We start from the raw sequence: 19,739 nt of genomic DNA, 5'->3' as shown, positions 1-19,739 counted from the left end.
TTTCTTATTTGTTTCTGTGGTCTTTTTCCACAGAAAACTGGCCATTTCTTGGATGGATATAGAGCAACCCAGTTCCTGAAAAAAGTGGAGGCAGGTTTCCAGAATTGGACCAAGTGTGCATATGGTAAAACCACTGATGTCTTACTTCCTTCAGGTGGCAAGGAAACTTCACACTTGGGCTGTTTTCAGAAAGTGTATGCAAATCTCATTAAGACACTGCTTTCACTTTGTCTGGTGTGGTTCAGTGGGTTGAGCATCATATGGGAAACCCAAAGGTCACCAGTTCAATTCCAGCTCGGGGCACATGCCTGAGTTACAGCCAGGTTGTGGGGTGTGCGAGCAACCAATCTATGGATGATGTTTTTCTCCCTCTTTTTCTCTCTCCCTTACCACTCTTTCTAAAAATAAATAAATACAATTTTAAAAAAAGAAAAGAAAAAGACCCTGCTTTCAATTCTTTTGGATATAGATCCATAAGTGAGATGGCTAGACCACATAGTGTTCTATTTTTTATTTTTATGGAACCTCTGTTATTTTCCATAGTTATACCATTTACAAGCCTACAATGAAATTAAAAACTTGTGCTTCAAAGTACACTATCAAGAAAGTAAAAATACCTACAGAATGGAATTTTCAAATCATATATTTGATAACATACTCATACCCAGACTATATAAAAAAACTTTACAAGTAATAAATAAATTTTAAAAACTCTAGTAACCCAGTGAAACATAAAGAACTTAAATAGACATTTTACCAAAGAAGATACAAAAATGGCCAATAAGCCCATGGAAAGATGTACAACATCATTAATTTTTAGGGAAATAAAAATCAAAGCCACACGACTCACCAGAGAAATGCAAATTAAAACCATAATGAGATATCACCTTACACCTGTCAGAATGACTATTATCAATAAATCAACAAACAAGTGCTGGTGAGGATGTGGAAAAAGGGGAACCCTCATGCACTGCTGATAGGAACACAGATTGGTGCAGCCACTGTGGAAAGCAGTATGAAGTTACCTCAAAAAATTAAACATGGAACTGCCTTATGACTCAGAGATTCCACTTCTGGGAATATATCTGAAAGAACCTGAAACACTAATTCAAAAGAATACATGCACCCCTATGTTCATTGCAGTATTATTTACAATAGCCAAGGTTTGGAAGTAGCCCAAGTGTCTATCAGTGGATGAGTGGCTAAAAACCGCTGAGGTACATTTACACAATGGAATTTTACTCGGCTGTGAAAAAGAAGGAACTCTTACCTTTTGTGACAGCATGGATGGGCCTGGAGGGCATTATGCTAAGTGAAATAAGCCAGACAGAGAAAGACAAGTACCGTTTGATTTCACTCATATGGGGAATCTAATGAACAAAATTAACTAACAAACCAAAAAAGGAAGAAAGAGAATAAAGAAAGGAAAAAAAATAAGAAAAGAAAATCAGCTCTAGCTGGTGTGGCTCAGTGGACTGAGCGCCCACTTGCAAACCAAAGGGTTACTGGTTTGATTTCTAATCAGGGCACATGCCTGGGTAGTGGGCCAGATCCCCAGTTGGGGGCACGCAAGAGGCAACTACACATTGATGTTTCTCTCCCTCTCTTTCTCTCTCCCTTTCTCTCTCTCTCAAAATAAAAAAATTATTTAAAAAAATAATAAAAATAAATAAATAAAACCTTAAAAAATGGCAATAGAAAAAATGCAATTAAAAAAATGAAGAAAAATATTTAAAAAAATGCATTTTTCTGTTAAAAAATACAAATAACTCCTAACAATTAGAATATTTTTTTTGAAAAGCTCAATCTCAATAAAAATGCAAACATGAAGTACAGGATCCCCTTCTCACTTGAGATTGATAAGGATTAAATGTTTGATAATAAAGCATCGTGGTGAAAATTTGTAGACACCACCATACTAATTGGCTACTTAACTTTATTTCAGTCATTGAGGGGTTTAGTCAAAGACACAGGTGCCAGTTCCAGTTTTGCCAACTCAGTCATTGAGCTCAACTTCCTGAGAGAGACAGAGACAGAGACAGAAAGAGACAGAGAGAGATTTTTAAATTTAATCTCTGAAATCCACCTTAACTGAGATGATTCAACCCTATCAATTAAGTCACAAAACCTAGAGCAATTCTGGAAGGGTAAATTCACTTCAGAATAATAAAGGCAGGAAATACCTGCACTTGGACGTTTGCTGGGTTCCAAACATATCCTGGGTTACAGCCAGAAATGGTTTCCCTGATCTTGAACGAAACCGGATGACAGGGTGTTCGCCGCTCAGGCCTGTGCAGTGCGGGCGGCTCGCGGGCGACCCAGCCTCGCCAAGTCGGGATTCCTTTAGGGTCTGATGGTTTTCATCGCGAGCCGGGTGCGGTCTCCTGCGACAGCCTAGAGGGGGTGGTTGGGCGATAGTGACCACAGGGCCACGCCTGGTTTGGCGGGACTGAGCGCCTCAGTACCCCCGGCGCTTTCTGTGTTCTCAGGCGGTGCCGCTGCACCCACTGCCCAGATCAAGGATACAGATTTGTTGCTAAATGATTAGTTGGTGCCACTTTTGGGAAATAGAAACCCAAGAGGTTCTCCGTGGTGATGGGGGACGGTGTGGTTAAGACCACCAAGCAGAGCTAGTGGGCTCAAGCTTCACCTGCGGCCTGGCCCCCACCGTCCTCACACAGCTCTGGGGCTGCAGGACGAGGCTGTCCCTTTGCCTTTCCCTGGTCTCACCTAGCTAGCTAGCTCTAGGCGGACCTGCTGGGCCAACCTCAGCCGGAGCCACCCAGTTGGAACTCTGGCCAAATTTCTGCAGTTAATACCTTCGGTTCAAAAAAGGGGGGGGGGGGGCACTTTTCAACTGGAATTTAATTTCAAGTGCAAGAGGTTTTGGGAGGTGTGTCAGGAGGAAATCTTTTCAACCAAGGACCCCTTCATCCAACCAGCCAGCCAGCCACAATTATTGTGCCAGTTATCTATTGCCTCTCAGCTCCAAATTGGTCCTTCAATACCTGTTTGGTGGTAATGGATATGATTCCTTTAAAGCATTTCTTTTTTAGAATGTTAGCACAATGACGTTTTCTCAGTGGATGATGCCGGACGTTGTAGAGGATTTCTCCTGCTGGTTCTAGTGGCTACACCCCAGGTGGAGATGGCAGAAGTTTTGGTGGTGCCCTGCCCTAGCCATGCACCCAGAACTCGAGTTTCCTCAGACACCTCACATGGCCCAAGCTCAGGTCTGGCGATCACTCTCTACAAGGTCCCTGGCCTCCCACCCATATTGGTACTCTGACTCACATATTTGACTGCCAGTAGTGACTCACCTGAAGAGCTGTCTTCTGCTTGCCTGGAAAATGCTTACCAGCTCTGGCTCATGCAACCTAGCTGATTTCTCTGTTATCTAGTGGACTGCAGCTATGCCTTTTCTAATAAGATCTGAACCTCTGCATTTGGGAGGTGGCCTCCCTCCCAATTCTGTTCTTAGTTGGATACTCTCCCCAGCTCTTGGATGCCATATTGAGTTCTCGTGTATCTTTTATATTTTACTTACTCTTTTTATAACTTGATATTCTTTATATTAAACATTATCTGTTTAAATCAATGTGTGATCTCTGTCTTTAGAGGGGAGCCAGACTGACACAGTTAATAAACATCAATTAAAAGTTAGGCAGTGTTCTAGGCATGAACAAGACAGACAAAGTACTTGCTTTTTATGCAGCTTGCATTCTATCGAAGTTGTTAACTAAGACCTTACAAGATAGACCCAGCCATGCAAAATTTTGAGGCAGAATAGTCTAAGCACAAAGGGACAAGTATAAAGACCCTAAGTGATCATGAACTTGATATGTACGAGCACTAGAGAGACCAGTGGGGCTAGACTTCAGTGTGCAAGGAGAGCAACAAGAGGTGAAGTTGAAGAAGCAAACCTTGTAGATAGAATAACCATATCCTGTTGTCAGGGCAGTTCTGAGAATGAATGGAAGCAGTATACTAAAAGTTACAGAAGGGTAATAGGAGTAAACTGGGACTTATGGTCAGCCAATTGATAGGCCACAGTAAAGGAGTCTGCACACTACTTTGGAGTTTGGATACTATTTTAAGTGTCACAGGATGTAATGGGAAGGCTTTAAGCAGGGAATGACATGATCTGATTTTTAAAAGATCTCTCTGGTTACCTGGAGAATGAATTATAAGGAAGCAAAGTGGAAAAAAGGAGTGAAGGCTACTGCAATTATGGAAAATATGGTGTACCCACTGAAGCACTTTTGGGACAGTCGGGGGAAGTTCATTTTTTCATTCCCTCTAACATACAGAGTACCACAGTGTAAGGATTATGCTGGGAATAAGAAATGTTGTATGGAGCTCATGCCTGGACTGAGTGGAACTAAAAATCAGCCATTTAGGCCCTGGATGGGTAGCTTGGTGGGTTAGACCATTGTCTTGATACACCAAGGTTGCTGGTTCCATCCCCAGTCAGGGCACATACAGGCAACCAATGAATGCATAAATAAGTGGAACAACAAATTGATATTTTTTTCCCTCTCTCTCTCCCTTCCTCTCTTTCTCTAAAATCAATAAATTAAAAAACAAAAAAGAAGCAGCCCTTCAAATATCGCTAGTAAGGGAATGGAAATAGGGAAGGGGTTGTCTGTAGTACATAAATGAAAGGATGTGTTAATTGTGCTGTAGTGAGTGTGAGGTGATTTCTTATATAAAGGGGAGCTAAAAAATGATAAATCAAACTGAAAAGGCAGTATGACATTGCCCTGAAATGGTTGTGCCCATTACAGGGCTTAAGATTTTTTTCTGTAGTTGATTGGAGGCTATTGAGGATTTTAAGTAGGAGAGTGATACATATACTCATATATGTAATATGAATGCCCTGACATATCAGTGTAGGATTACTTTTTAATGATCAAGGACTGAAGGAGAAACAAAGCAGGAAAGTACATAAGAGAAAAATAAAAGCGTTCTCACGGGGGAAGGAAAGCAACATAATTTGTTAACTATGCAAAGCAATGCACTAAGATGTTTTCATTTCATCTGCATAACAAACAAGAATTGCTATTTTCATATGTCTGTGACTGCCTATTAAGAAATTTACTCAAACACCTGCCAGAATGGCTACTGTCAATAAACCACCAAACAAGTGCTGGCAAGGATGTGGAGAAAAGGGAAAACTAGTGCACTGTTAGTGGGAATGCAGACTGGTGCAGCCACTGTAGAAAACAGTATGGAATTTCCTCAAAAAATTAAAAATAGATCTGCCTTTTAACCCAGCGATTCCACTTCTGGGAATTTATCCAAAGAAAGCCAAAACACTAATTCAAAAGACTATAAGCACCCCTATGTTAAATGCAGTGTTATTTATAATAGCCCAGATCTGGACACAGCCCAATTGTCCATCAGTAGATGAGAGAATAAAAAAGCTATGGTAGCCCTGGCTGGTGTGGGTCAGTGGACTGAGTGCTGGCCTGTGAACCGGAAGGTTGCTTGTTTGATTCCCAGTCAGGGCACATGCCTGGGCTGCAGATCAGGTCCCCAGATGGGGTTGTGTGAGAGGCACCGCAACTGATTGATGTATCTCTTGCACATTGATGTTTCTCTCCCTCACCTTCTCCCCCCCTTCTCCTCTCTATAAAAATAAAATCTTAAAAAAGAAAAAGAAAAGCTGTGGTAGACTGTTTTCTTTTTTTCCACAAGGTTTTCTTTAAAAAATTATTTTTTCTTAAGAAAGAGGGGAAAGGGGGGACAGGGAAAGAAACATCAATGTGTGATTGCCTCTCATGCATCCCCAACTGGGACCTGGCCCGCAACCCAAGCATGTGCCCTGACTGGGAATCAAACTAGCCACCCTCTCGTTTGCAGGCTGGCACTTAATTCACTGAGCCACACCAGCCAGGGCCTGGTAGACAGCTTTTGAATAGACTCATTTCCTTTATCACACACACACACACACACACACACACACACACACAAAAGCTGTGATAATTTACATAACAGAATACTACACAGCAGTAAAAAAGGAGGCACTCTTACCCACCTTTGCGACAGCATGGATAGACCTGGATATTATTATGCTAAGTGAAATAAGCCAGTCTGAGAAAGACAAATATCATATGATTGCACTTAAATGTGGAATCTAATGAACAAAATAGAAGCAGGGGTATGGATACATGGAACAGACTGATAGCTGTCAGAGGGGAGGGGTACACTGGATGAAAGAAGAGATTAGCCAAAGAACATGTGTATAACCCATGGACACAGCCAACAGTGTGGTGCTGGCCTGAGAGAAGGCAGGGCCAGAGCTGGGTGGAATGGCAAAGGAGAAAAAAATGGGGACAAATACAATAGGTACTGAATCACCAAACCAGGATTTCACATGGATTTTTTTGTTAAAGGACAAAAACAAAAAAACAAAAACCAAGCCTAATGTACATTCAGAATTTTTATTTCAAAACATAAAACCACAGTAACATTAATAATATAAAACATGTTTGGAAATATTCACAATCTGGTCACTGAGAAATGGAGAAACTTCCACACTGTGTATTGCCAACCCACAGTTTTTGAGGAGCCAAAAATGGGAGGTGCAGTTGGAGGAAAGTCACCTGTCCCAGCAAAGCCCCACACCATAGCTCTGTGAGTTTTAATCCAAAGGCTCAATAGCCAAAGGGAATGGCAAGAACTGAGAACTAAAATATTGTCTCAGGCAAGGACTTGGCTAAAGGGTCTAAAATGTATAAGCACCAAGGAGGGAAAGGGTGATCAAACAACACATGAAAAAGGGAAGAGAGGGAGTCACTGGGGCCCTATCTCCATTTATAAAAATACTGGGAAATTAAGACTCTGGAAGTGTCTATGACCTATGGAAAGTGTCAACACCTCCATTCATCTTACTCTTTGAAACTTTCCAGATTTATAAGTCTTTAGTGTGTTTCTTATCCCTCGAAAAGAATGCTTCCCTCTCCCCTATGGCTTCCCCCTAGCTCCCCTAGTAGGCCACACGTCCTGACCTCACACTCTCCTACTCCCATTGTCTGAGTCTAGAGTGAGGCAGAGTCCCCTACGTATTAGGAATAAGTTGTAAATGCAAATCCCACGCAGCAGGGGCAGTGTTACTTATACACATTGGGTTGTTTTAACACATTCCATCCAAAAGGGGGTTGTAGGAACAGAGGAAACAAGTTACCAGTAAACTACTTCCACCCAGAGCAAAGTGACAGTGCACATACATTCATACTCTCTCAAGTGTGGGCTACACTGCACATTTACTCATACTCTCAAATGTGGTCTATGGGAAAGATTCACGTGCTCTTGGGCACTTGACATAATACTATGGTGACATGGTAACAAGAGTAATTTGACATGGTAACAGACATAAACAAGCATGGGCTGACCCTAAAGCAGTAACATACTTCAACTATGTAATAGTCATTCAAGGAAAAATCCACTCCCAGGGCTGAGGTTACAAATTCCAAGTTAGCTATGAACACTCTCCTATGAATTCTTTTAAAGCTATGGCTTAAAACAAAGTGAAGAAAAAAAAAAACCTAAACATCTAAAATCTCCCAAAGACCAAAGTGGAGAAAAACAAACCTTTACCAAGAACCAATATTTTAGGTTGCTCTACCACCAGGTAAGTGGTAGGAGCACTTAAAAAAAAAGTGAGTCCACCATAAGAGGAAGTAAGTTGTGAGGGGCAAAGAGGATTGATTTCTATCCTATTTGGACTCCATCCAAAATCAGAACCCATCAATCACCATTAACTACAATGGCCATCTTAGTAATAACACTAGATTTCAAGTATCACTACTGTAAATTCTTAAACAAAGAAAAAAGTTCACAGGGAAACCAGCAGCTTCTTTATAAGGAAACCCAGTAGCTTCTTTATACAGGCACATGACTTAGTTCTGAGAAATTGAACTTGAGACTTTCCATCTGAAGGACAGAAATTAAGAGGCAACGTGCAAACCTCACACGCCACATCATATACCCTCCAATAACGCATTACATTTCCACCTAAATTCTTCCCTTATTAAACTATAACCTCTCTAGTATCAAATCTTCCACCCCATACTCTTTAAACACCTCCCTTTAACCTCTATTTCTTATGTTTTCATTATTTGGTAAAATTACACTTAAAAAAATAAATATTTTTGCAATAAAACCAGAAGATAAAATAAATAAAACTCAGATTAATTTGCTCTGCAGCAATGTATGGAAGTGAGGCAGGTGCTCTTATGTAAACCCTCTCTGCCTTCCACACTCTCATGTGTTTCCTGTTGAGTCTGAGGAACTCCTCCTCCCCGCCACGCCCTCATGAAGCAATATTAGAACTTAAGGGAGGAAGAGCTGGCAAAGTTGTCAGATGCCAAGTAGCCAGTCCCTCCTGAATTGAAGGTAGGTTCACTTGGTCTCTCCTAAGCAGAACAGAATGTCCACAAAATGAGATGTTTACAAAGCCATTGAAGATACAACTAACCCCAGCATTGGGTTCCTCTGAGTGTTCATGGAGTGTGGATTGACAAGAGAATTGAGAAGCAGCATTCAGAAACAGTCCTGGGTTACAACCTGCTGAGGCCTCTCCGCCGTGCGGGGAGATGTTGCGTGTTCACGTTGGGAGGGAGGTGGGACGGAAGCAGGCTTAGACATTGGTGGCGGCCTCCTTCACAGGCTGGACGCTGTTCATCTCCATGACGGGGCCTTTCGCCACTCTGCCAGCCTGCTGTGCCTGCCCCTCAAAGCCTCGTGTAATCTCCTCAAAAGTCCTGCCACGGGTCTCAGGGACTTTGAAGAAGGTGAAGATCAAGAAGATCACGAGGAAGACGGTGAAGACAATAAAAACGTAGGCTCCTAGATAGAACTACAAAAGAATACAGACAAAGGAGTGTTGATAGAAAAATCTGGTCACTGACAAACTCCAGTTTCCCTCACATCCGTTATTTCCAACAGACTTCAAGCCACACCCCTTCATAGTTAATGAAAACAGTAAGGTTTCTTCAGAGATTCACTTAGGATTCCATGGCTAACATACTGTATTTCTCTGCAATTTTGTGTCACTCTTTTTCCTATTCATTAAAGTTAGCTGCTTCCAAATATCTATTGAGTATTTTAGGATTTTTGATGATCACTGTTAAAATCTGGGTTTCTGAAAGACTCACAGAAATAGAAAATGCATTATAGATGTCCGTTGCAAGTTCCTTTATCAAAATCAGCTGCAGTTCATTTTATAGTAAGACCCACCTCATTCATTAACATCCTTTGCTTAGTGAGCCTTTAAGATCACGAAGCCAAAATGCTAATTCAAATGATGGATTTTAAGTATTGGTTTGAAATCCTCTGAGGCTTGGCTTATCACTACCGTTCTGTTTCTAGGTAGAACTGTGCCTGTATCATTTCAGACAAGTGGTCTTTTAAAAGTACCCAGTTTTATGCTCCTGCTTCAATCTTTTCTGCTGTCATTCCTTTTATTTTCTCTTCTGTATGTCATTAGAAATAAGAGGTGGGGAAAATCTGGTTTAAAGCCCTTGAAATATAATCCTTCATGGTGTCAGTAATCATATTCTACACATGGCTTAAGTCAGCGGTTCTCAACCTCTGGGTCGCGACTCCTTTGGGGGTCGAATGACCCTTTCACAGGGGTTGTCTAAGACCATCAGAAAACACATATATAATTACATATTGTTTTTGTGATTAATCACTATGCTTTAGTTATGGTTGGGGGTCACCATAACATGAGGAACTATATTAAAGGGTCACGGCATTAGGAAGGTTGAGAACCACTGGCTTAAGTGGACAGATTTCAAGGTGGACTAGGTGAGTTTTGCGTTCATTTACTTACTGCAGCTGAAGGGAAGAGCAGTCCAACCAAAAAGTTGGAGGTCCAGTTGGAACAACCAGCCACTGCCATTGCAGCTGGGCGGGGCCCCTGGCTGAAGAGTTCAGCCACAATAAACCAGGGAATGGGGCCTGGGCCAATTTCAAAGAAGGCCACAAAGACCAAGATAGCCCCAATGCAGATAAAGCTCATCCAGCTGTACTCATTCTGTATGAAGAAAAGATAGAGGAAAGTTAATATTAATGAGAGCATGACCTAGGAAGGATCCAGCTCTGCAGAGATGAGTACTGATTGATACTGAAAACCTTCTTCTGTCCTATGGCATAACAGAATTACTGGACTTCAGAGTAAAAAAAAAATTGGACTTTTAAATCCTAGCTATGTGATCACATATAGTATCATTTTTCCTGAGATAATTTCATCAGCTATAAAATAGAAATAATTGCCTCAAGATTATTTTAAGAATTAAATCACATAATGTATTTTACAAGCTATCTGCTAAATATCAGATGTAAGGATTAGAGCAATTTAATTACCTATTTGTGGTGATCTACTTCTCTTAGCACTCTGGGCATGCTGCTTCTCCCAAATTTGACTTTATCAATCTCCAACCTCAACTAGTCACCCTTGTCACAGACTCAACTGTTACCTCTTCTTCCCTGCTCCCCTCCCTTTTCTTCACTCAATAAGCACTCACCTTTAATGACAAGGAAACAGTCATGAGAATGGAACAAAAAGCCATCCCTCCAAGGCCAATCATATGTAGAGTTCTCCTTCCCGCCTTTTCTACCAGAAACAGCTAAAAGAAGAATAAAACATGATACTTCTGCTTTCCTTTCCATGAAAACTGAATGAGCCACCCAAATCTGCCTTAACAATAGCAGGGTTCTTGTTATAGTTTTCCAGTTCAAAGTTTAATGTATCCTATATAACAACCCCTTCCATAACCTCCCCCTTTCCCATCCATTCTATATTTGTTTGAAAAAAGTGAAGACTATTTACACCCATCACTCTATATCTCTTTTCCCCTCAAAGAGAAATTCAACAACAAAGGGTTTAAATACTGGTAGGGAAGTGGAAGTACATGCAACCATCTTTGAACAAGAATTCCTCTTCTCCCTAACTCCCATCCCCCAAAGATGATCAAACCATCCAACTTACAGATACTACAGTGAAGACAGTATTAACCACACCAGCACCAATGGTGGCATAGATTGGCTCCTTAACACCCGCATCTTTGAAGATTCCTGTTGAGTAATAGAACACCTAAGAGTAAACAAAAGAAGATACAACTTTGAAACAGCAATTGTGCATGGCAGCTGAAAAACAAGACCAACTTACTATTTTGAGTATCAACTGTGTTTTGCAAAATGCTTTGCAATAAAATGATTTAATCATATCCATCAAAGACTGATGAGAAACCATCAGGGCATGCATGAGTCAGTATATAAAGAGATAGGACAAGGGTGTTTTTCATATCCAAATATTTTATCTGCAAATGGACAGAAGGTGTAGTAATATCCTCTCTTCCCACAACCAAGACTCAAAAGCAGAAAGCTGATGCTTGCATATAGAATATAGACTATGCCAATTACTAGCTTCCCATTTTGTCTCCACCAACTCTCAACTATCATAGTCTGTATTCTAGTGGTAAAAAAATAGACAGGTAAGGCCACCTCAGTCTGAAGTTGCCAGTGTGCCCTCAGATTCTTGATTTCCTGATTGTTCCCCAGAGCTTTACACTGATTTTAGAATGTAAAGTCCTAGAGAAAAGCAACAGCATATAAATTCTCAGATATTTACTTTTGTTGTATGGCTTACATTATCCCTGATAACATCATACAGACAGATCAGAGTGAAAAAGGGCTGGAAATAAAAAATAAAAAGTGGTCAAAAATTTGTGTTGCCCTATATATTGAAAAAAGTCTAGAAGAGGACAAATGTTAACTCCCCATTTCAAGACTAAGAGTGACAGATTTTTCATTTTTATTTATTTCTTCATTTTCCCACATGGAAAACACATACTATAAATATAATTTTAAGAAACAAAATAAAACCAGCCCTGCTGGTATGGCTAAGTGGGTTGAGTGCCAACCTGCGAACCAAAAGGTCACCAGTTCAATTCCTAGTCAGGGCACATGTCTAGGTTGTAGGCCAGGTCCCTAGTTGGGGGGCATTTGAGAGCAACTAATCAATATATCTCTCTTACACATTGATGTTTCTCTCTTTCTCCCTCCCTTCTAAAAGTAAATAAATAAAATCTTTAAAAAAAAAAAGAAAAAGAAAGGAAGAAAGAAAGAAAAGCAAAACCAAATCAAAACCCAGATAACCACCCTTGCTAGCGTGGCTCAATGGATTGAGTGCTGGCCTGCGAACCAAAAGGTCATCAGTTCAATTCCCAGTCAGGGCACATGCCTGGGTTGTGGGCCAGGGCTCCCCGAGTTGGGGGCACACAAGAGGTAACCACACACTGATGTCTCTCTCCCTCTCTTTCTCCCTCCCTTCCCCCCTCTCTAAATAAATAAATCTTAAAAACAAAAAAGGATAACCAACATTTTGGAGTGACTGCTACACAGCAAGCATTGTGAGGGACTCTCTGCATAAGAAGGTGAGCTATTCATCTCTGGTCAGGTGTTTCAAGTGAGATATTGTAAGATACCTTGGCCACAAAAGCTGATACTCACAGCATTGATTCCAGAGAGTTGCTGAGAGAGTTGGAGCATGATGGAAATCAGGATGGGTTGTTGGTAGCTCCGTACTCTGAAGAGTTCCAGCACAGTGACTTGCTTTTCTTGTGCCATCCTAGCACTCTCATCTTTCATCTCTTGGATGTCCTCAGTCACATCCTGGGTGCCCCACAATCGCTGGAGGACTGGTGAAGAGAACGAAGAGGAATGGACAAAGATAAGGTGCTACCCCAAACCCATTTTTCCCATAAGACAGCTAAGGAGAATCCACCCAAGATGAGCCCTGGACATGGCAAATCAATTGGCATCCAAGCCTTACTTCTCATTCCATTCTTTTCTTTTAATCCTCACACAAGGATATGTTTATTGATTTTAGAGAGGCACAGAGAAACATCATTGTGAGAGAGCAACATCGATCAGTTGCCTCTTGTACATGCCCCAACTGGGGATTGAACCCACCACCTTTTGGTGCGTGGGATGAGGTTCCAACCGAGCCACACCAGCCAGGGCTTCTCACCCCATTCATTAGGGGTTGAAAGTTCCTTACTTCTCCTGTCCATACCCCTACTCTTATTAGAGATTTCTGGACCCAAGGGTAGGTAAGACGACGACCATGTCCAGCTAGAAGCAGCCAGAGGAGCACGAGACCTTCACCCATTGTCTTTTATAAGATTATAAAGGGTCTTAAGACTGAGAGGGGGGAATTGTTACAGAGCAGGGTCACACCCCCCCTGCAAAATTAATTAATTAATAAAAACAGAAAGAAAAACAATAAAGATAAATAAATTTTTAAAAAATGATGATGGTAAGAGAATAAAATACTAATAAATAAAAAGCTATGAAAAAATTTTTAAATAGTAAAAAAAAGAAAGTTCTTAACATTAATCAGAAAACTCTTCACTTGGTCCTGAGGTTCAGGGAAAGGAGATGACAAAAATAGGTTCACCATCCTCATCCTAAAAATAGGTTCACTATCCTCATCCTAAAGCAAACCACAACCCTATAACTCCTATAGTGAAGTGAAGGATACTCACTCTCCTTAGCACTGTGCTCTTCCTTTCTGTTAATGAGCAGGAACCTAGGACTTTCTGGGCAAAATGGAAGGGCTACACTTTGCAGGAGAGCTGGGAGGACGGTGAAGCCCAAAAGCACAGGCCAAAGTTCTTCAGTCCCCAAGATGACTTTCAGACCAAAGATCTAGAAACCAGATAAAGGTAATACTATAAATCCCAAACTTTACAGACCACACGTTGATTAAAACAAACAAAAAAGTTCAGAAAATCATTGATTTTTTTCACCACATGAAAAGAAATGTTTTTCCTTTTCTACCCTGCTTGCTTCTCAGCTGTCACCGAGCTATAATAACATCTGAGACTTATATATAGTTGAATATGTACATTTTTTTTATACTTTCTGTTAACTCTTTTAATGAGCCTTGAGATGAATACTCATTAAGTTTAAATTACAGAGTACCTGGGCCACCAGAATCCCAATGACGATGCCCAGCTGGTTGAGAGTGCCAAAGGCCCCCCGTAAGGCAGTAGGGGATATCTCTCCGATGTACATGGGCACAAAACCTGTGCAGAGTCCGCAGAAGAGGCCAATAATCAACCGGCCCAGGACCAGCATTGTAATTGATTCCGCTAATTTGCAGAATCCCATGAGGCAGCCACCAGTGATTGCCAATAGATTGACAATAAGCATTGAATTGCGCCTGCAGGTTTAAACAAAAGACAAGTTAGCAAACAATCCCTATCTTTCTGCTTCTTTTCTTATTACAGTGTTTCCCAAGCTCATACATCTCTCCTCTTTTGGTTACACTTTTCATTTTCTATCATGAGTTGGGATAACCAGGACCAATGGTTCTTCCACCTCTACATGCAAAAATGGACCTAGAGAACTACTGCCCTAGGTAATTCTGATATGTATAGCCAGTCCATGAATTTACTCAAGAGATATTTTTGAGCTAATGCTTCTAATTTAGTTATAATGTAGTTGCTTAGATACATCAGCAACATAATAGTGATAGATTATTTCAGATAAGATTTTCCACATCACAAAAAATTTTATGCAAAAAGCAGTCAGCTTCAACTCTCTTCTAGGCTGGATTGTTGTGATGTCATGAATAATTAGTATTGGTAACCAGTATCAAATAATAAATTACTGCATTTATGTACTAAAAACATAGCAGGCCAAGCCACCAAAACAGCTGATAGAAGACTAAAGTAAACTTAACACTGAGCCCTGGTTGGTGTGGCTCAGTGCACTGAGTGTCAGCTTGCAAACCAAAGGGTCCACTGGTTTAATTCCCGGTCAGGGCACATGCCTGGGTTGCAGGCCAGGTCTCCAGATGGGGGTGGCATGCGAAAGGCAACCATAGGTTAATGTTTCTCTCCCTCTCTTTCTTCCTCCCTTCCCCTCTTTCTAAAAAATAAAAAATAAGTAAAATCTTCAAAAAAACAAAAATTAACACTGAAAACTTACTAAACCTGTTGGAAAGAACCAGCACCACGATACTTCAGCAGGGACTCTTGAGCTAGGTTGGCCCATTGGAATTACATGGGGGGCTTTGAAAAATACTGATACACAGGACCAGGCATGACACTAGGATTTTTATCTTATTTTATTTTTAAAGATTTATTTTTTAGAGAGAAGGTAAGGGAGGGAGAATGAGAGGAAGAGAAACATTGATGTGTGAGTGGAACATCAATTGCTGCCTCTCACAGGCCCCCAACTGGAGGCCTGGCCTACAACCCAGAATGTGCTTTGACTGGGAATTAAACCTGGGACCCTTCAGTTTGCAGGCCAGCACTCAACCCACTGAACCACATCAGCCAGGGCTGGCACTGGGACTTTTAAAAGCTCCCCAGGAGATTCTAAAGGTATGGTCACAGTAGAGAGCCCTTTTAGAAAAAAAATGTCATCCCTCATTCTCAGTTTTACCTTTCTCTGCATTCCTTTCCCTGTTCCCTCCCTCCTCTATTGGTTCTTTTACTAATAAAATAACAGAAAGAAGCCATGTTAGTTCAGGGAAACCCATGTTAATTTTAATAACTTTAGTAGACAACATTTTAATGTCTTAAAAAAAAATCAAACATTATCAAATAAACTAGGTTGCTTTCATTTGGGGGGATGGGGAGCAAACCATTTTATTGAGGGCCCTCAGGGGAGGAGGATCGGAGGGCTGGTAGGACAATGAGATCATCTGTCATCTCCCCAGCTTCACAGCCTCCAATAAGAAAGGTGCTTTCATTTTTTAAAAGAAAACTTGAATTCCATTTACATTTCCAGAACCTCTTAATTAGCAAACTAAATGGTTCTTTCACCAGTCAGTACTCAAAGTATTCTATCCTTTAAGACATTTATTTTATTAAGCCAGCATAAAGTGAAGACACAATTTTCTTTTTTCAGGGAGAAGCATTTCAGTTAAGTTATTTTGGCCATATTCATATTTTCCAAAGACTAAGGATTACAAAGTATTTCCTCCCTATCTTGCTGAGTAAAATAATGAAAACACTTGTGTAAAACCCCATAATTTTTGAGAAAAACAAACAACTGACCTTGTAAATAAAGTATGTTTCTGGGAAACTCCATAGTGAACTTTACTAGAAAACTCAATTAGCGTAAGCTGGATTGCAAAGGCCACTCACGCAGCCCATCTCTTGATGGCTGGGTGGAAGCCATGTAGAACAGTAGAGCCCCAAGCAGGAGTAGTCATATTCAGTGCCAGGTGGACTAGGTTTCCCTTGATCCAAAATTATGGTGATCTCATTCAATGCATCATCACCATCCCATCCTAATTCTCAATACCTGTCCTCAGTACAAACAGAATAATAGTCCCTCTTCCTTGCCCAGTTTCTCGTCAATACCTGCCAAAGCGGTTGACAAAGAGTCCAACGGAAAAGGATCCAATCATACCACCAACGGAGAAGATGGCCACAGACAAGGACCAGAGGGACGTTAGTAACACATCAGTGGGAGGGTTTTCTAAGCTCTCTTCCAAAGTGTAATTGATAAAGTCCTTTATGATCTGCAAATGAAAATGGTTGGTTGGAGGGCAGACTGTTACAGTTGGATGATAAAAGAGACAAATGTGGGGCTTCCCTTCCCTAAGAGAACAACATTACAATTACTACTTTCTAGGTAGAGAACCAAAGGAATGACTAGATGGGGATGGAAGAGGTAACATATTGGAGTTAATGTTACTGTGAAAAGAACAATTTTTTATTCGCCTGAAAATCCCAGTAGGTAGTAGCCCTGATTTCAGTGAGTACCCCAGTGCTCTCCTAAGAGCCTTCTCCTTCCCTTGTAACCAAACCTAAGGGAAAATAAAGTATATTACCATAGGGTGAGAGGAAAAATGGGTACAGTGCAGAATACAGGGAGCAACAAAGCTTTGTTTTAATGATTCAAGTAGACTTCCCACCAATATTATTCTCCTTCTTCAGTCTTAACCAAGCTAGATACCAAGTTTGTCTGACACTCTTTAATTCTTGAAAGCCTACTTAAAGGAATAACTCCCCTCTTCCAAATTCTAAATCTAGGTGCCTGGTACTCACCACTTCAGGAGCATTGATGACTCCAGTGTTGTAGCCAAACTGGAAAGAGCCTATTGTAGCAATGGTGATGGCAAAGATCAGGGGTGCAGTGACCTGGGGGTGAAAGGGGAAAGGGAGAAACAGTCCTTAAACTCTTGATAATTGTCTCTTGTTAATTAAAGAGATATATTGAGATAATGGCCTATGAGTGGTATGAAAGAACAAAAATTTAATGAGATTTAGGTTAATGAATGGGGAACACAAAAGAACAGGTTATAAATGAAGACCTTACCTGGAAACACATGTACAAGCATATGAACTTGGGAAAAGAGGCAAGAAAATTTTAAGAGGCTCTGGGTTGGTCAGTCTGGAATTCAAAAAATTTGCCCCAGGTAAAAGCAAACAGAATTGCGCTGAGGAATTAAAAGACTTGGGAAGACACAAGAATAAAAGAGAGACTTAGAATTCCTAAGAAGAGATTATTTTAGAGACAGCTAGATCCCGTGCAGTCTCACTAGCACCCTAGATTCCACAGAAGCCCCAGAGCGGTAGTAGCAGTGTGGGTATGTCTTCACCGTTGTTGAGCTGCCCTTTCCTCTCTCTCTGGATCATAATCTACAGTATCTACCTATTGGGTCCTGGTCCCATTTGAAATTCTTCCAGTTTACTTAATACTGTACTGCGATCCCTCACCCAGCAGGGGGAGAGCACAAATTTCACTCTCAACCCAACACATTAGGAGACACTTTTGGGGGGAAAGGGACAAAAATCAGCCCAGTCATCTCTCAGCTTGCCAGGAATATTTCAAGTTGGTGTTATCTTAGATTTTTATGTCAAAGCAAGCTCAATATTTATGCATGAGGCCATCCTTCACATGACTCACCCGTTCATTAAATTCTTTCTAGTCGGACGAGTGGCTGGCTGAGGATTTCAGATCCCAAAATTGACCTTCTTCCCAGGCAACTAGGTAAAAGGATCCCTGAGGCCCCCTGGCAGTGCCGATCTCTCTGTTTAATCCTTTTCATTTTAGTAAAAACCTCTTTCCCCTCTTATCATGCTACCCTTGAGAGCCTTTTCTTCTTCCTTCCCATTTTTTTCATCCCTTCTCTTACCTTCCTTTATTTTCAAATAAGTTTACCTTAATAAAAATGCCTTTCTCCCTACAAATACCGCATACATACATAATACACAATAATATATTATTATACTATGATCTCACCATCATAACCACAATAGGAAGGACAACTGGAATTCTTAGTACCCAGGGAATCTCATAGGCCATAGAACAAACAAATGGCTGGAAACCAAGACCCCAAACAAATCTCAAGTCTTTTGAAGGTCTAACGCTTCCCGAGAAATCCTCATATTGCGCTGGACCCATTGGTACTCTCGACCAAGCTCATCCTCAGTAGAGTGTAATTACGTAAAATCAACCGGAGAAACGAACACCACTTCTCCGGGTGACTTTCCCTAAGACAGCAAGGTGATGGGACTGGAATAAAACCTTTCTAAGATGAGATTCAAAGAGAACTGGTGCTACTGGAGTACTGCAGGCTGGAGAAGAAATGGAAAGGGCTAAAGATGGCTGGGTGACTTAGAATAAAACAGAACACGGCAGCCACTATTATGGTTTGCCTTTCAGAATGTACCCCAAACAGGCAAAAATAACTGATAATTGTATCATTCTTACCTTCTGTGTCCCCATGGCCCCAATTTAATTTTTTTGGAATCTTCAAGGAAGATCTAGGAGTGGGATTCCAGAGACACCTCTTCCAACCAACAAAACCTTCAAAACGTCCTCTGGCAACAAATTTTCCTTCAGGTCGTCAGGAACGCTCTACATCTCACCCTCAGCCAACGTCTAAGAGCACACCGGCATCTATTTATAATCCCTGCAAAGGGTGGAGCCAGGATGGGAGCCGAGCCCCCAGCCCTACCCCAAAACCGCCCCCAAATAATCCCGTGACTGTCGGAATTTTGTAACATCCACGCAACCCCCACTCTAGGCAATAATTCCCTCCCTGCTCTGCTCTCCTTTTAAAACCACATCCTTCTGCCAAGCCCGGTAGGTTTTTTTTTGTGTTTTTTTTTTTTTTTTTTTTTTTTTACAGCTCGTCCTCCTTCCTTTTTCTAAAGCAACTACAGCCTCTTGGTTTCACAGACAAAATGTTTCGAGAAAAGCCTGGAGGGAGGGCAAATTCACTTTATTTATTGCTCTCACACCTGCTCAGAATTAAACCAACCTGTAAGGGGATGAAAATAAATGCTATCTATTAAGGCCAAGTCGAACGGGTGCTGCTATCTGAGACTTAAGGTTGTTTGAAGGAGTGTAAGCAGAATTCATGAGCTTATGAATTTATCAGCTGCTTTTTGATTGTCGACTGAGTCTACAGCCTTGAAGGGGAGGGAAGGGCAGTCGGGGGGGGGGGGGGAGGGAAGAACTGGGCCAATTTGTGGCTTTACTTGTCCTGATTGGCATAATCGCTCTAGGTAGGAAGGAAACCTGAATATCCAGAAGCCAGCTCAAATGCCCTAAGCTATAGGAAGGAGAGAATCAACTGCCTATGAAATAGGATCCAAACTCTTTAACGTTGAATCCACCAAACACTGATTCTGAATTCTACCCTTTCTGCAAATTTTGCCTCTAGTCTCGGATACAGCATCTAGAGATGGGAC

At 41.2% G+C, this 19,739-nt stretch overlaps 1 protein-coding gene across 1 annotated transcript; it reads right to left on the bottom strand.

The window, feature by feature from the left end:
• Positions 1-7,544: 7,544 nt before the first annotated feature.
• SLC2A3 (solute carrier family 2 member 3) lies at positions 7,545-18,768 on the bottom strand. Its single transcript, XM_090275095.1, has 10 exons — positions 18,754-18,768; positions 17,085-17,177; positions 16,395-16,555; positions 13,999-14,239; positions 13,560-13,722; positions 12,523-12,710; positions 11,000-11,104; positions 10,536-10,637; positions 9,842-10,045; positions 7,545-8,863 (listed from the first exon to the last, which is right to left on the bottom strand). Exons 1-10 carry the CDS (start codon positions 18,766-18,768, stop codon positions 8,645-8,647), a joined length of 1,491 nt encoding a protein of 496 aa, XP_090131221.1. The 3' UTR covers positions 7,545-8,644.
• Positions 18,769-19,739: the final 971 nt, after the last annotated feature.

Source organism: Furipterus horrens, unplaced genomic scaffold (assembly GCF_987537825.1).
Source record: "Furipterus horrens unplaced genomic scaffold, mFurHor1.1.pri manual_scaffold_4, whole genome shotgun sequence".
Classification (NCBI taxonomy): domain Eukaryota; kingdom Metazoa; phylum Chordata; class Mammalia; order Chiroptera; family Furipteridae; genus Furipterus; species Furipterus horrens.
Note: the sequence above shows the minus strand (reverse complement) of the source record. Positions and strands in the feature narration are given on the sequence as shown.

Excerpts from the sequence above, each read along its gene's own strand:
- SLC2A3 (XM_090275095.1), bottom strand. Across the intron at positions 12,711-13,559 it reads AGAGCACAGTGCTAAGGAGA|TCCTCCAGCGATTGTGGGGC; the intron begins GTGAGTATCCTT and ends TCTCTTCACCAG. Across the intron at positions 11,105-12,522 it reads AACTCTCTGGAATCAATGCT|GTGTTCTATTACTCAACAGG; the intron begins GTGAGTATCAGC and ends GTTTACTCTTAG.